Raw genomic sequence first — 18,437 nt, 5'->3', positions numbered from 1 at the left:
TAGGTGTGGATGTTGAACCTGGTGAAACTTTCCAAAAAATAATGTCAGAGTATGTGCAAGCAATTTCTGTGAGCCAAAAGCTCAGGTTTAAGACCAATCTAATTCCTCATTTTCAGTTTCTTGGGTCCATATGATGCTGAAGGAAGGGGATATCCTGAATGTGTCATCTAAGACACAGAGCCTTGGCTAAGAGAGCACAAACCTGACATTCAAACCTTTCGTTAATCAGGAGCAGCCAATCAGAAGAAAGCTGTCTTGTGGCTCAGTCACAGTAAAGTAAAAGTAGGATGGCAATCCCCTTGTGACTAGGAGAGAAAAATTAAATTCGGTGATCAATTGCAAATAGCTGTAACAACCAACTAGTCACCCAAAGGTTTACCAGGCAACAACCTCAACCTCTCAGTGAGCACTTTTGTTCACAAACAGTTTGGCTGGCGGTTGGCAACCCGTCTCCAAACATTTGTGTTTGGTTAAGGTTTACAAATAATTGCCGTCTACTCAAATTTACAAGAAGAGAGAGATTTCCAACACTCTGCAGTAGGTCTGCACAAATTCAATTGCAACACTTCTCTCTACAATAGGTGACTCGACTCAATGGGTCCTCAACTCCTTGTGGTTATATTTTTCTATACTATTGTTTTATATATATGTTACAGTAAGGTTGTTAAGCACTCATATTGCAGTCACTGTCTTGTAGCAACTATGTCAGTATTTGGCAACAGATTTACGCTTTTCCCTATTTGTCACAGTAAACCACCCTATTATCACAAAGCACTTCACCCCATTAAGTTGCAAACGTATAGCAGACTGACTTCCAAAGTCACTTCTGAGAGCAGTTGCAGGGCTGGTCAGAGTCTTCACATGCAACAAGTTGATTGTATACGCCATAATATTTCTGATTGTACCGAAGTCTCCAACCACTGTTTGCTCCAAGTGTTACGGAAGCATTAAAGGACGGCAGAGAGGGATCTACTTAATCGAATTCTTTCATCAATGGCTTGCTGCACAAAGGCCGAGCATGGGATAAATAAGGATCATTTTTAACAGTTTTGGAGAATGCCATGCAAAGTTATAAATAAAAATAATTTTACAATTACTTTCAAATCTTTTGGCTTGTCAAAAGATTTCCTTCAAAATATGAGCTTTTTAAATCTTAAAAGCTTAACATTTTAAATTATGGTGATATACTGGTGCAAAATTGATATCAAAAAGAAAAAAGTCTAACTGTCCAAAACCTTATAGATCGAACTAATCCACAAGTGGCATCTAATTATTTTAGAGAAAATAAAGATAAAATAAAGTAACAAAATCTTCAGATAATGTATAGTTTTCTATTATATGTAAATTTTAAGAATGAAAAACAAATCAGTAAATACTTTCCAAAGTCACTTTGAGTCACCTCAGCCTTGTTAAAAACAGAAAAAGGCTTATTCCCCACAGTACGTGGATCCCTTTGTTCCCGTAATTACAGCTGCCTGAAAAATGGCTGAGATTGAATCCAGGAAAAGGGAAATACACCACGACCCACTGACCGCTTGTATGCCTAATCAGCTGGCCGCTATTCCAAGGGTTTTAGGAGGGGCCTGAGGCACAGCCCGCAATTATTGACCTTCCACCGCAAGGAACACGAACACCAGCGTGACCACTCATACAGGGGCAAGAATTTAAATGCACACATGGACACACTCACAGTGAAAATCAGTTGAAGTGAACTTTGCAAGAAAAGGAAAAATAGGCCAGTGTTCCGCTAAGAAGTGTTTCCATAGCTGGAGGAGGGAAAGTCACTCAGAAACCAAAGCTCGAGTTTTAACAGAGCGACTTAAAAGAAACCAGAACCTTCTAGCTGTGCAAGTTTAAGCTCATGTTACAGTCTGCCCGGTGCAGCCAAAACCAACATGTGCTCTGCAGATTAACCACTCTCCCCAAAACATACAACTCCTCTCTCCCATCTCTGACCCATCCAACCAGCATATGGAGGGTTTGCAGCACCCAGTGGGGCTGGTTGCGCCACAAAAGCAGACTGAGTGGAACGGATGTTCGTTGAAGTCTCGTGTTGGACCTAATGAGGTTTGCCAGTCAGCCTTCAACCACAGTCGCTGGCAGCGGCATTTGTGGCAAACCAAAACTTACTTCGGAATGTTGGGGTAAAGGACTTGGTAAAAGCGGGATGCAGGTCTATTCTGCAAACCTCAGCCATTATATAGAAAGTTAACAGTGCATGGGTCGCCTCTGCTTGGATAAACGAACCTCTCATAAAGGACTTGTTGCTTATAATGAGGGTGAGAAGTTTTCCAAGGCTATTAGAGTGCTGACTCGTTCCTTCTGGACATAATGATGTAGGTATTCAGCATGACTGGAGAAAGTACATTTTAATGTGTGGTTAACAGGTCGATTGTAAAAACGTTAAAGTCGCAGCACGTTTCAGAGATGAAGTACAAAACATTTGACGGCTCAAATCTGTTAACGTGGCGGCGTGGGTGTGGTTCAGTTTTATGCTAATGTTCCGCTCAGCTTCACTCATACATTTCCATAACACTAAAACCAGCCACACACAACATGTGCAATAATATGTACTAATATGCACTGCAATAGCCCTGCCATAATCTGGACTTTAGCATAGACTGAGATGCCGTGTGACAGATCACCTGTCTTAGAGAAGTACACAATGTTAGGGTTGTTAGAACCTGACCGATCTTGTCTGGGATAAATTACATTGAAAAAGGTCATGGATGGGTTTTGCTGCTGATTCATCAGACTAAAGAGAAGCTTTGAGGCTTCTGCCAGATTAGGTTAGGCATAGTGAGACTGTGAAACAGAAACTGAAAGGGAAGATTTACATTTTTAAAAAAATCTTATTGACATTTAAGGCATTCTCCAAAACAATCATCTTTTAGTAAGCTGGGCACAACTAAAGATATTGAAGATGTGCATTACAGTCATAGTAAACTTGCCCTGATGACTTTTAAAGAACAATCACCAACACAGTTAGCGTGAAATTAACCAATAGGGTTGCACATTAGGAACGGGTTCACAACAGTATTGCAGACTATAACTATGTACTATAAATACCATCTGATGTCAAGCTAAAGTTGTTTACATTTATCCTTATATGCCAACAGAAACCCAATCTAACTTTTCTTCTCAGTGTAGGACTATAGTGGCAAGCCAATAAAATGTTAGCAGTTCGCACCTGAAATGAGGGAATAATCCAAACCTAATTTCTCGACTTGAACAGAACCATTTTTAGCTGTCCTTTTACTTTCATTTCTTAAATGTCACATCGCGAAAAGGGCTCTGCCTGGGCTGAGTGACAGCTCCAATGCGTTCCCGAAGCCAGAGTGGCTCACTGAACGGCAATAACATTGGAAAATGTAGTGTGCACACACACTACCCATTTGAGTTCAGATATGCAGATTTAAGGTCATGAATATAGGATAAAGTACTGATCACATACTTTAAGGGATCTGGTACAATTTCATTTTTCTCATTTTCAGAAAATCCAACAGACTTTTGAGCCTTTACTTACTTAAGCCAACAGCTACAATCTGAATCATGATCACAAAAAAACTGATTAAAGAAATTGAGGAAAACAGAAAAGGCTATGAGACACCCCACCTCAAACTTCTGCTGGTCCCCTTTTGACTGCCAAAAAGCCCTGACCTGTCGAGGCATGGACTCCACTACACGTCTGAAGGTGTACTGTGGTATCTAGCAACAGCTCCTCCCTTGTGTTGTCCTCGGGTCAAAAATGACCCGTAGGTGTATGGCAAACAAGTGTATGGGAATCCCGAGGATATTACAAGGGTTAAGACCTGCAAGTTATAGGGCGGGACCTCCCTGGATCTGAATTGTCTACCCAGCACATCCAACAGATGCTCGCCAGGTGTTCCCCAGGTAAGCAAGACACACATCACAGCCATCCACATTATGTTTAAAAGAAAAAGTGACCCATTATTGCAGGCCACCTGATGCTCATATGCACGTTGTTGGCACTTTATGCAGTGGACAAGGATCAGCATGGGCTGATGGGCAGCTCACGACCCTGTCGCTGGTACACTACTGTTCCTTTCTCGGATCTCTTTTGATAGTGGTTCAGGGGGTTGGGAAGCTCATCTGTAACCGGAAGGTCGCCGGTTCGATCCCCGGGTTCTCTGTCCTGGTTGTTGTGTCCTTGGGCAAGACACTTTACCCTACCGCCTACTGGTGATGGCCAGAGGGGCCGATGGCACAATATGGCAGCCTCGCTTCTGTCAGTCTGCCCCAGGGCAGCTGTGGCTACAACCGTAGCTGCCTCCACCAGTGTGTGAATATGAGAGTGAATGAATAGTGGTATTGTAAAGCACTTTGGGTGCCTTGAAAAGTGCTAATAAATGCAATCCATTATTATTACTGAGCACTGTTGACCAGGAACACCCCACAAAAGATGCAGGTTTGGAGATGCTTGGACACAGTTGTGTAGCCATCACAATTCAGTCGCTGTCAAACTCGCTCAAATTCTTACGCATGCCCATTTTTCCTGCTTTGAGGACTAAATTTGCACTTGCTCCCCAATATGTCCCCCCCACGACCACGTGCCATGATGCAGAGATAATAAGTGTTATTCACTGTGTATTTTGTAGTTTGTATTGTGTGTGCTGTACTTATTAGTATACCACAATGTTTCAGCCCTGACCTCACCACTCACTGCTGTGACGTCATCAAGGGAGGGAAAAGCAAATATGAATGAGATTTTTTTTCCTTAGGGAATCTCACGAATGAGCCCTACAGCATAAACAGCTTCCCTCAGTGAAATTTACAAGCACAGACAATAAGCTAAATATAATATAATATGAACTCGATGGTAGTGGTTAATCTGCTACCTCATCAATGCGTTCTTATTCTATAGTATAACATATTTATAGACATTTTTTTAATTTTAGAGCCACCATTAGACAATGTTACATTTTATAGCAAATTTCAGACAACATAATTTTTATACCACGTTTTATATTAACAACTTTTTGTGTGTGATGGGCATTTTTTCTGTTTTTCTTTTTTTGTTGTTTAAAGAAACACATAAAATAAGCACATAAATAAGCAAACAAACAGAGAATAAACATGTATTCATATAAAACAAACAAGGGACCTCTTTGTTTTACTCAGGTTGCCCTGCTGTATATTAAAAAGTAAGAATGAGAGCTCTCGGGAGGAGAAAAATCGCTTTGGGGTTGTGTGAGGAAGGGCATCCAGCATACATAAAAATCTGCCAAATCAAACACGCAGTACAACCCACTGCTGTGACCCACTGTGAATAAGACCAAAATCAACTTTTTAGGGCAACTAGAAAAATGTGTCATTTCTTTTGTTAAGAAAAAAAAACAAACATTTAGCCTCCTTTTTAGGCAGCATCTGCCACATCTGGCATAGGATAAAACATTAATGGTTGCCAGCATTTTTAATTATTGACAACCACTCTGACAGCATGTGTTCAACATGGAGAACACACTCACAGGAAAGACTGAAAGAAAGCCAGACAGGAAGAGGGAGAACCTGTGTCATCAGAAAGGGACAGACATCTGTGTGCCTGTCTAAATAATACATTTCCAGAGGAGAAACTCGAAGCTGTTAGAGGGGACCCCTTTGCAGCTCCTTGCCTTCTGTCTTTCTTCTCGCTCTCTTCCTCTGTAGATACCATCCTAATTGAGCCCTAGCTTGGCTCGGGGACACAGACACACACAGCTATGCCAGAGCTGTCATCTGGATTAGCTGGGGCCCGACTCAAAAGGGTTTCAGTGAGAATTTTTGCCCACTCTCTTAGCCAGACACAGACATACAGCAGCTACAAATGAGCCCACATTGAGGACCTTTTGTTCTGCGATCGCTTCTTGTTATAGCACACCACACGCAACGCAAGTTGGAAAGCTAAGATTTATTGTTTTTTGTTGGACTTTCTGGAAACACAGAGGTTGGAATTGTTCAACTGAAATTAGCGAGACATGTGTTAAAGATCATAATCGCGACTATCCTTAGCAAGAGGCACTCAAAGATGAGAGACTGCCGTTGGCTTGCAAGCTGTTCAGAAAGGCGGCTTTTCTATGGAGACGAAGGACGAAGAGCGCTTTAAAGCCAGTTTTAGCTGCCTGTGGAATCGTAAATACCTGCAAGGTGAGATAGTATATATTTCGCAAACACATGCATGAGATGACACACTGGAGCACAGACAGAAATAGTCGCGGGAGAAATGCAAACAAACATCAACCTGTCTGTTCTTGCTGGTGGCTGTTTACCAGTCTGGTGTTTACTGTCACTCTTCCAAGATCCCTCGTGCAGTAGTAAAATACGCACACACACACACAAAATCAAATCGTGCCTGGTGTGACATAGGATGCCAGGGATTCTGTGCATACTGTTTTTTTTAATTCACGACCAAAAAAAGCTCTTGGATTGGGGGATGGTGGGTTCTTTTTTTTTTTTTTTTTTTAAACAAATCATTCATTTTCTTTTTTTATTATTCTGTCTGACTGAAAGCTATGTGCTCACATTGTGAGCAGAGGGAGATGGGAAGACAGAGAGGGGGGGGGGGGGGGGAATGAGAGAGGGAGCACAGACAAGTGGAAAAACAGGCAGAGAACTTCAAAGCCAATGAGACAGCAGCCACAGAATTTTAATACACCCCCTTTTTCCTCTGATGGCTGGTGCATGTGTTCAGCGCTGCTGGGCTCAACTCTGCACATGACAGGCACCGTCCATGGCGCGCACAGGCACGCCACGCATGGCCAGGAAGGCACGCACGCGCACACACACACGCACGCACGCACGCACGCACGACAGAGGAAGCTTTTGTTACTCACCTGCTGAACTTCTGTCTCTCCGTTTGATGTCTTCTCGGTGTAAACGAACGAGCTGAAAATCCTCTGTAAAGAGAGGGAACCAAGCAGAGAGAGTGACGTTAGATCACGAGGAACGCTGATCGAGATCCAAAAACTCAAATCCATCACTTTAAAGGAAACCTTTTTCATTAACAAACTGTAAAACTCAGTCAAACCAGGACCTATTCCTGCGTACATGGCATTAAAGCTAATTAAGTTCTCTAGCTCTAATAAAGCCATCACCGCGGCTGGGTGAAGAACTACAGGGAGTGCAGAATTATTAGGCAAGTTGTATTTTTGAGGAATAATTTTATTATAGAACAACAACCATGTTCTCAATGAACCCAAAAAACTCATTAATATCAAAGCTGAATGTTTTTGGAAGTAGTTTTTAGTTTGTTTTTAGTTTTAGCAATTTTAGGGGGATATCTGTGTGTGCAGGTGACTATTACTGTGCATAATTATTAGGCAACTTAACAAAAAACAAATATATACCCATTTCAATTATTTATTTTTACCAGTGAAACCAATATAACATCTCCACATTCACAAATATACATTTCTGGCATTCAAAAACAAAACAAAAACAAATCAGCGACCAATATAGCCACCTTTCTTTGCAAGGACACTCAAAAGCCTGCCATCCATGGATTCTGTCAGTGTTTTGATCTGTTCACCATCAACATTGCGTGCAGCAGCAACCACAGCCTCCCAGACACTGTTCATAGAGGTGTACTGTTTTCCCTCCTTGTAAATCTCACATTTGATGATGGACCACAGGTTCTCAATGGGGTTCAGATCAGGTGAACAAGGAGGCCATGTCATTAGTTTTTCTTCTTTTATACCCTTTCTTGCCAGCCACGCTGTGGAGTACTTGGACGCGTGTGATGGAGCATTGTCCTGCATGAAAATCATGTTTTTCTTGAAGGATGCAGACTTCTTCCTGTACCACTGCTTGAAGAAGGTGTCTTCCAGAAACTGGCAGTAGGACTGGGAGTTGAGCTCGACTCCATCCTCAACCCGAAAAGGCCCCACAAGCTCATCTTTGATGATACCAGCCCAAACCAGTACTCCACCTCCACCTTGCTGGCGTCTGAGTCAGACTGGAGCTCTCTGCCCTTTACCAATCCAGCCACGGGCCCATCCATCTGGCCCATCAAGACTCACTCTCATTTCATCAGTCCATAAAACCTTAGAAGAATCAGTCTTGAGATATTTCTTGGCCCAGTCTTGACGTTTCAGCTTGTGTGTCTTGTTCAGTGGTGGTCGTCTTTCAGCCTTTCTTACCTTGGCCATGTCTCTGAGTATTGCACACCTTGTGCTTTTGGGCACTCCAGTGATGTTGCAGCTCTGAAATATGGCCAAACTGGTGGCAAGTGGCATCTTGGCAGCTGCACGCTTGACTTTTCTCAGTTCATGGGCAGTTATTTTGTGCCTTGGTTTTTCCACACGCTTCTTGCGACCCTGTTGACTATTTTGAATGAAACACTTGATTGTTCGATGATCACGCTTCAGAAGCTTTGCAATTTTGAGACTGCTGCATCCCTCTGCAAGATATCTCACTATTTTTGACTTTTCTGAGCCTGTCAAGTCCTTCTTTTGACCCATTTTGCCAAAGGAAAGGACGTTGCCTAATAATTATGCACACCTGATATAGGGTGTTGATGTTATTAGACCACACCCCTTCTCATTACAGAGATGCACATCACCTAATATGCTTAATTGGTAGTAGGCTTTCAAGCCTATACAGCTTGGAGTAAGACAACATGCATGAAGAGGATGATGTGGACAAAATACTCATTTGCCTAATAATTCTGCACTCCCTGTAAATGTGTCCGCTGCAGCCAGAACTGGAAAAAGTCTCAAAAGAATTTGAGGCCAATTCTTCAATCGGAACCTCATTCCCTTTATTTTTTATAATACTTTAAATTACAGTGAGGTGAATGTTAGTCTGCATTTTCTTGCCGCCTGTATTTAGTGCTCCTTGATTGGCTGTTTGTGTTTAAAACTGAAATCAAGAAAGTACACTCTAGAGCAGAATATGCTAGCACAATTACAAAACAAAAAAAAGCCACGTGAGAAGATTTTTCTAAGACCAGATATTTGGATTTGTCAAACAGTGTCAGCTAAGAATAGTTACATTCCATCCAGCGTTTAGTTGCAGGGTTCAGGCAGCCTGTTGCATATTTTGGCTCCTTGGCTCGTGTGAATATAGTGAAAGCATCATTAATGTTACTTCTCTGAGTTTTGAAACACCTACAAGTTGGATGAAGAAGAAGTTATATGGGGGGGTTCCCGTTGTTGCATGATGATGCTGTGAGACTACACTGAATTAATAGCATCCAGCTATCTTCATCAATCAAGAGATGAGGAGGAAAGAGAAAAAAAAAAAAGACAAGGTAAACACCGGCTGTAGTGCTGTTGCATTACTCTGTTGAGACGAGTGCGTCTGGATCCATTTTATTAGCGGCCCAGAGAGAATGATAAACCTGACTACCTGCCAAAACATAGTCCTGTCAACTGCATCAGTTTCTCAGTTGGGAGGGGAAACGCCTGCCCGAGTCTAGAAGTCAGCCGTAGCATAAAAATGAAGGTTTTTATGAGCTCGAATTGCAAGATGATGTTAAATTTCCCTCCCTTCGCCTTCTAGGCTGAAACATTTTTAACAGTTCCTGATTTATATTGTTGAGCAGAGAGGATGTGGAGTGGTGCATTAAGGCATGGAGAAAATGAGTCCGGCTGTGACCTCAGCACTCAGAGAGCCCCAGAAAAACATTATATGAGCCGCCTAAATACGGACCTGCTCTGACACACAGAAACATGCAGACATTTATTCAGATGGTCTCTCGAGTCTTGTATATTTGCTCTCTCTCTCTTTTTCTCCTACTTATTTACACATACACACTTGTTAAACACAGACACCGGTGCCATGTGTCAGCTACAAACACAGTACAACTAATGTTTGTGTTGAGGCAGCAGGCGGGCAGGTGTTTCACGGTAAGCTGCCCCACCGTACACAAAGCCTTAAATTGTCTGGTTTCTACACTCCAACCATTTCCTGATGCCTGTCCACACCTTTTGTCAGACACATTCCAGAGGACACCAATTACCCAGATTGCAACTTAAATAAACTAAACCTGGATTTGTGTTACTATGGACTTATGCCATAGTTAGACATGTCTCTGTTTCAGGGTATATCTGGTGACAAAGTGAGCTCAGTTGTCAAGCAGTTTGCGCTTTAAGACGTTTTATTATTGGAGATATTGTGCCTCAGCATCAGAGGAACCTTTCCTTTAACACTTGGAACATACAGTACAACAAGAAAAGTATTGGGCCACCTACACACAACACCCGCATTAGCTTTTTCTAAAATTCACCCACCCTTTTGTACCTATAACAGCATTTGTTCTTCTGCTAAGGCTTTCCATAAGATTTTAGAGAGCGTGTCTATGGAAAAAATTTTGGCATTGTGACATTGAATACTCCCATTCTCCATTCTAGTTCATCCAAAAGGTGTTTGACGGGGTTGAGGTTGGGGCTTTGTGGGGGTCAGTTAAGTTCTTCCACACCAAACTCATCCAACCGTGCCTTCATGGACCATGTTTTATGCACTGGGGCAAAATCATGCTGAGACAGAACTGTTCCCACAACATTGGAAGCAGAAAATCATCCAAAAATGTCTTGGGAGGCACAAAGATTTCTTTTCACTGCAACTACAAGGCCCAGGCCAAAGTCCAGAAAGAAAATGATTACGCGGTACGGCCAAACACTTTTGCCTATATAATCTATGCATGCTTTCCTCCCTTTCTTCCCATTGTAATTGGAACTGTGCTGGAAGTTTCAAGTTAGAAACACAACAAAGGATGATTACAGGATGGGGGGAGGGCTCCAATGCTTATGTACTAATAAAGGGTGTTGGACAGAAGAAGACCAAGAGACTTGTTTTGGGATGGGGGGATTAAAGTAATAGAAAGCAGAAAATCAGCAAATATTTGCCACTCTAACTAGGAAATAATGTAATCTAATAAAAAGGACAAATATTGTCAGCCAGTGATAGAGACACACAAACAGATACAACTGTTCGCTGAAACCTCTGCACAATGCTCTCTTCTGATTCATAATGAGTCTTTTCAGCTTATACTGGTAGATTAAGTATGAAATGACATTTCTGACAATTCAATTATTTCCAATATGGCTTATAAACACTGGCTGGAATAAACACACAATTTTGAGTTTTGAGTGTGTAAATGGGAGTCAGTGGTCCTCGTTACTAGTGATTGCTTTTGTGCATATTCATTTATTTTACAGAGCAAGTCACTAACACACAAAACACTTTAATTGTGTTATTACAAACACACGAGCACATTTCACTACTGAGTTATTTGCAAAGTGCAACACCAAGCCCAGACAGTCTACAGTTCCACGCCCTTCTTGGGTGGGTGGGGGACGAAGGTCCAATACATGGAACTGTCAAATAAACACGACCAAAGTACACTCAAACAGAGCTTCCGCCACTTAGCAGCAATCACTTTTAAAACTTAAAGACTGCAATAACAAAAGAGAAGGAGAAAGGGGGAGGAGTAGGCACTGTGAAGGGGAACTACGTGTTTTTCCATTTAGCAAGCAATCTTGAGAAATTGCGAACAAATCCTGAAGAGAGCAGAGCGGTTGTTGCTGATTAGCCACAGGTTAGCCGGCTTTCCCCCCAGTGCCTAGAGTGTTTGTTGTTAGAGCTGCTTTGCGGTTTTCACAGCTATGGAGCAGCTGGAGAGGAATGCTCAGCTCTGAAACCTGAGACGCCTGAGGCTGCTCGGGCCACCACGGTCCTGTGGCCTCCTGTGACCCACAATCACACATGCACAAAACTGGAGTACCAGGGGACACTCAGACTTCCCTACACACCTTGTAGCTTACTCTGTTGGGTAAACCTCAGCATCATGAAAGAAGACAAATTACAAATACCAGAAAATGACACAAATGTTCATTTTAGATGTCTGATGCACAAGGGGAAGGTTAAACAAGACCTTTTTCAAACAAAGAGCATTCTAGTGGAAACTTTGGAACTGTGTTAATGTTTAACCGTGTGTGTGTGTTTTTTATTTTAATACTTTCATTCAATTGAGTTTTATTTATAGAGTGTTAAATCACAAAAACAGATCCCTGTGTTTTAAATTGTAAGGTGAAGACACTATCATAATAGAGAGAAAAGACCAATGAAAAGATGACCCCTATGAGCAGGCACTTGGCAACAGTGGGAAGGAAAAACTCCCATTTAACAGGAAGAAACCTCTGACAGAACCAGGCTCAGGGAGGACCACCTTTTCCAAACATCCTCGTTTTATTTTGAATGCTTACACTCTTTTTTTAAATTTGCTTCAAAATTATTAGCTCCCCTGATGCCAATTTTCAGTTGGGTATCTTTTTTGGTTGATAAGTTGTTTTAAGTTTCATTCACATATCCTGACAAATTCTATCTCTATGCTTCCTTTCACCTTGAGGAGATTGATAGTTCTACACACACTAAGGCTTTCCCACAGCATAATGCTCCCACCCTTGTGTTTCACTGTTTTTTGGGCTGTACACTCCTCCATTCTTTCGCTATATCATCTCTTAGGTCAAAGAGCTCTAATTTTGTCACATTGGACCAAAGGATGTGCTTCCATTAAGTATAATCTCTCACCAGGCTGTCTTTAACATTCCTCAGTCTAACTTAAAGGGGCATCTTTTGTAGGAGTGGAGCTTTTCTTGGTCTGCAACCTCACGGTCCATTCCTGCATAGGGGTCTAATGATTTTCATCATTGAGACTACAATTCCTGACATGGCAAGTCATTCAGTAGTGTCTTGGCAGTTGTTCTGAGGTCTTTAGACACATCTCTCACTACTTCTACTTTCTTCCTCTGTCAGGCTGTGTGGCTCTCTTTGATACTTCTTGATATTTCTCACTCCAGTTTGTGACACTTGGATATGCTGTGATAACTTTGTATATCAATCTCATGTTTTGTGAGCAAGCCTTAACTGATTTATCTTGCTTTGCTGAAGTTTGTCTGTGTGTAAATAACATACGCCTCAGTTTCAGCTTCATTTCACAAGCTGTGAGCACTACAAAATTAAAGCACATCATTGCACAGCAATGGTCTGTGCTATAGCTCAATAACAGTCAGTTTTGCAGGGGGCTAATATACTTCTCCTGGTCCTTTTTGGCGTTTTGTTTTCACAAAATAATTCTAATTCAAAACACTTTTTTGAATTATCCCTTGGTTAAAGTTCACACAACAGTAAATGTTTTCCCTTGCCACTAACATACCAAATTGTCTTACGTTTAAAATTTGTGATAAAAGAGTTTTTTTAAATAACATTTGCCTTTAGTGACAAAATGTCATCCATACATAACATTTAGATTTTATTGCACTGCTGCAAGGTCCAAAACGCATGTCTCTAACGACACATCAAAAAGGCTAACCCTGGCTCTACATGGGAAGCATTGCATTCAGATGACTTGTGCATTGATTGCAGAGCTCCAGCCTTCGACTCATTAGGCCAGATTTTAAAGCCATTCACCATGGGGTTAATCCTAGACACAGATGAGTGGTTCCCAGGAATGCCCAAACCTTAGTGGAAGCTCAAACTGTAAGCTTCCACTAACTAAATATAGGGACTTGGTAGCTTTTCAGAGCTATGGTACATTTACTGTGGATAATTCATGTAGGCTGAGACATACAGGGAAATACTGCCCTCACTTATGAGAATATCTGACTCCTTTAAACTTTTTCACTGCTTTATTTATTTTCTCAGTTGCAGGAAGAGAAAATGATTAACACGTCACAGCCTTTTGCAGTTCTAAAGCAGACTCCCTTAGGTTTCTCCTTAACTTTTGCATCCTCTTTGCACCCATCTCATATCAACACTGGAACCATATGTATCCATTTAATTAGCTCTACCACTTCATCTCCTCAGTCAGGCCCTCTTGGGGATGTCAAACTACCATAAGAGGCTCTTCTTACTTAAAGTGAGTCTTCTGTTCCCAGGGATGTAGGGAAGAAAATCCAGACAGAAGACTGATGACACCAACCACATGATGGAGACTTAGAGAGTCATTCGTGTAGGTTTTTTTTTTTTCAAAAAGGAAAAACTAGTAGTAAAGAAAAAGACTGCGGAGAATAAAAATTACAGAAAGGCAAAAAATAAGGAAGATAAGAAGCAGAAGTCGTCAGATTGGGAATGAACATATTAGCAATTCATCGATCTTCAAAGAGTGGGGCTGGAATTGCACAAGCAAGCCTGTATACAAAGATGCGCGCGCACACACACACACACACACACACACACACACACACTCTCTCTCTCTAATCCTGTCTTCAGGGCTGTCTTTAGTGGTCCGTGGTTCATCGGTGAACACACTACAGGGCAAACTGGGAGCCTCACTGAGACACAAATTCATATTCACCATGTGCCAGCTGAATCAAATAGGTATGACTGCTATAAAAAATAGAAACTGCAGAGTGCCTTTGTACATGTGTGTTGCTCAATCTACTGTAAGAAATCTCCATGAAGGTGAAGGTCACATTCATCCACACACAATTTAAATCCAGCCTGTGTAGATGTGTTGGAGCTGTAGGGCCAGAGAGACTGGTTTCCATATAGCTGACAGATAAAGGCTTAATATTAAAGCCCAAGGGACAGTAACGGCTTCTTCCTCCATGCTGCTGGTACACAGCTTCTCTCCTTTTTTTACCCTCTCCCTTGCTTCCTCCCTGCTTCCCAGCCAACTCCCAGCTCATGGCACTACAGAGGGCTGGGGGCCGAGGATGCAGCATTAGAGTTCCTCCTCTGATGTGTGTGCACGTGTGTTTGTTTTCCCCCAGACCCTTGCCATGTGTTTATCCCCATCCTCGCCTCCCATATTCTTTTTTTTTTCTGAATGCTACAAAGTCAGGAAACAGGCAACTGGAGGAGGAAAGGCAAGGAAGAGAGAGCAGGAGCCCAATTTTTGTATTTTCCCAAGGCAGCCAAAAAGGGCTGAAATAATTATACCTGCAGTTTGCAGCTCCACAACACACAGGTCAGAAGAAGAGAAGTAGAAAGCCTAAGGACGTATGCATTTCCTTTGGGGGTAAACCACAGGAAATGCTGTGGTTTACCCCCAAAAAACAGCAATGTTTTACAAAATATGACGAAGCTCCTTTTAATTCTAACTATCTGCAGCTCAGTGAGAAGCCAAATATTAAAAGCACTTCTCTAGTCAGAGCCAAATGCCGCATATTAACGAAATAAAAGCACTTTTATTTTTATTCAAATCAGTAAAATAAATGTGATTAGATGGGAATTAAAAATAAAATTACACCAAAAATGATCGAACCATGCTGCAAGGAATTCACACCATTTACACAATCACCATCTCACCACACCGGTCTGTTAATTCACAGCCAGATCAGACCAATCCAAGTCCTATAAGTAGCTCCTGACTGATAATGTCACAGCTATGGCTATCCAATCTTCTCAGGTTAAACTTTTACAAGCTGTTTACAAGGCTTGGGGTTTTTTTTTTTGTTTGTTTGTTTTTTGTTTAAAAGTATGTTAAGCCTGTCAAAGATCCAGTCTTACTTTTTTGATTCATTTCTATGCATCAATGTAAAAAAAAAAAAAAAAAAAAAAAAAAAAAAAAATGCCTTCAACCATGAAAGAGGAGGAGAAGAGGGAGGGAGTACAGTAAGAAAAGGCATGTCAAAGATGGATCTCTAAATGCCAGTATAATGGCCATAGAGAAACCAAACCCTCACTAATTAAGTGCGTCTCCATTTCAACCCAGTGGAGCAGGTCGGTTAATTAAATGACCGTCCGTCAGTGTCTGCCAACTGCTTGTTGCTGCATTGGGGTGGGGTTAGGGCCAAATTAATTTGTGTGAATCTAACTAACAGACAACCTGAGGCGATAGCCCCAAAGCCCAAGCCCACACACTGTGTTAGTGTGGGGAGTGCAAGCGTGCACTTTAGCTGCTTTTCAAAGGCTTCTTTGCAGTTCAGCATTTTCGGATTGACTGGGGTAGCATTTTCAATTTTCTCAACATGTAGTTATGTCCTCTGAATGTTTATGTTAGAAAAGTGTGTGTGTGTGCTGGGAGGACTGCATACACCTAGATTTTATATCTCCATAAAACAGCTTTTTTTAAGGAAAGCTTTCATTCCCAGGATGCACTTGGAACAGTCCTGATGTCCATTCTAAATTCTTCACATTTATTCAGCCCGGCAGCTCTCCAGGCCCAAGCACTGAAGGTTTATCTCAAGACCAAAGCTTCAGAAGTTAAGTTATCCTTATTAGCCCACTGTTCCTGTTCTACAAAAACTAAAACGAAACAAAACTATGACGAAGAGCAAAGGAGAGTGCAGAAACAAAGTTAATGTGGCTTTACCTGCAGAAATCCATAAATCTGGATTGCAGTAGAGATTAACTGTGATCTAGTTCTGTACTGATGAAAGTTCTTTGGAAATGGCCAAATTTTTAACTTTTAATTTATTTTATTTTTATTTATTTATTTTTTTTTGGGGGGGGGGGGGGGGGGGGGTAATTATTGTTGATATTTTGGTAAATTATATGTAGGATTTCTGAGAAACTGAGAAAAATGCCACTTTTTTGCATTAGTGAAAACTGAAACCAAAAAGTAAAACCAGAGGTATATAAAAAAACAAATTTGTCTAAAATAAAATAAAAAAATAAATAAAAACATTATGCACTCACAAAAATAAGAAATAAGATCATTTTCTCATTTTCAGTGTTTATTTAGACTTGGAGTGTCTACATGACAATTTTAATGCTAAGCATCTGACATGTGAGTCACCCGCTTTTGCCCCGTTATTGATAACATTCAAAGAAAAACTGAAACTGACACTCAACTCATAAAAAAGGCAAAACTAAACATTTTCCATCTATAAAATCTAAGACGAAATGAGCAAATCCACAAAAATGAAAATAAAAACTACTTGGGAAACAAAAGTGTAATAAATCTGCTCTGATCTATTCCAAGAAAGGAAACAAAGGAGACATATTTTCAGCTTGAATCTTTACATATAATTCACCTGACATATGCTGGGGTGTGTGAGGGGAGCCGGTGCCTGTACTGATAAATTCTGACTGGACTTTCTCCAGTGTGTCCTCCAGTCTAATGCACTGGGAGGGTGAAGCCTGTCAGCTATAGGGTGCTGTGGTGCATTGAAAAAACAAACCCCCCTTTTTTTTATCCAAACAGCATGAGGCCTGAGAGAAAGAGAGCGAGAGTCACCACCGTATAAACCCTAACACTACCCACCACCCCTGGGCCTCCCCAAGAAGCTCTCAGTCTCAGACTGGGAAGTTTGCGCTCTCTCCCTCTCTCCACCAGACAGGATATAATGCTTTCCACATGTGAGAGAAAACAAGGGAGGGAACGGAGGGCGGAGGAGTAGAGGAGGGGGAACAAGAAAAGCTAGGAAAAAGTGGGGCTGGGTCAGACTAGAGCAGTAAAGAGAGGAGAAAGATAGAAGGGAAAGAAATGCAGATTGAAATAAGCTTCGAAAGCTAGAGGACATTTAAATAAAACTAAGGTCGCAAAAAAAAAAAGCTGTCAGATATTAACATTTGATCAACTTTGTTTCCTTTAACTTTGGCAGATAATAATGAAGTGGCAGTAATGAGTAACAGAAGACTGGCATGAGGACTTGTTTGTGGAACGAAATAGTTTTGCCCTCATTTAAAAACAATAGCTAAGCTGCATTTCAGTTTCATTATTTTATCCTCTCTTTCATCAACTTAATGTTGTGCTTCCCCACAAAATCTAGAGGTTGCTATTTCAACAGAACAAACTGGGAGAGTTAAATAAACAGAAAACACAACTGCGGTGCAGCCATGTGGTGGACATTGTCTTTGCTATTTCACAAAATGCTTGTAAGTACAGTAGACAAAACATGGCACGGTAAAAGGTGGAAATGTGGCCTAGCACTAGTCCACACTCAAGAACACTGACATAACCTAGCTACATTCAATTCAATGTGACTCATTTTTATTTATACAGCGCCAAATCACAACAGCAGTCGCCTCAAGACTCTTTATATTGTAAGGTGAGACCCTACAATAATAGAGAGAAAACCCCAACAATCATATGACCCCCTTTGAGCAAGCGCTTTGGCAACAGTGGGAAGGAAAAATTCCCTTTTAACAGGAAGAAACCTCCAGCAGATCCAGGCTCAGGGAGGGGCAGCCATCTGCCCCGACCGGTTGAGGGTGAGGGAAAGAAGACAGGACAAAGACAATTATAATCTACATTATCTTAAAGGCAAGATCGGCTGTATCCATGTTTGTGGTATTCCAGGATCATTAATGTTGGTGGACACTGGCAGGTTTTTTTCCCCCCTACAAATTTTCCAACATTATGACAATATCACAATAACCAGTCACATATAACAATGTGATTGGTCACTTTCAGCTTTGAATATCTGGGACCAACATTAATTATGATTGCCCAGAAACAACACCAACACAGGGATATTGGAAACACTTATCTTAGGTCTGGCAAACAGTGTTAAAAAATTAGGACTCAGTTGTCAAGTGTATTGTGCACT

General features: G+C 41.3%; 1 protein-coding gene across 1 annotated transcript in view; it reads right to left on the bottom strand.

Annotated features, from left to right (window-relative positions):
- Window positions 1–18,437, bottom strand: part of cachd1 (cache domain containing 1) — a 102,322-nt gene that overhangs the window by 59,308 nt on the left and 24,577 nt on the right. Inside the window, exon 2 of the mRNA XM_026146152.1 lies at window positions 6,831–6,893. Within this exon, the coding sequence (XP_026001937.1) occupies window positions 6,831–6,893 (63 nt within the window). The remainder of the gene's footprint in view (window positions 1–6,830; window positions 6,894–18,437) is intronic.

This window comes from Astatotilapia calliptera, chromosome 17, assembly GCF_900246225.1.
Source record: "Astatotilapia calliptera chromosome 17, fAstCal1.2, whole genome shotgun sequence".
Taxonomy (NCBI): Eukaryota; Metazoa; Chordata; class Actinopteri; order Cichliformes; family Cichlidae; genus Astatotilapia; species Astatotilapia calliptera.
Note: the sequence above shows the minus strand (reverse complement) of the source record. Positions and strands in the feature narration are given on the sequence as shown.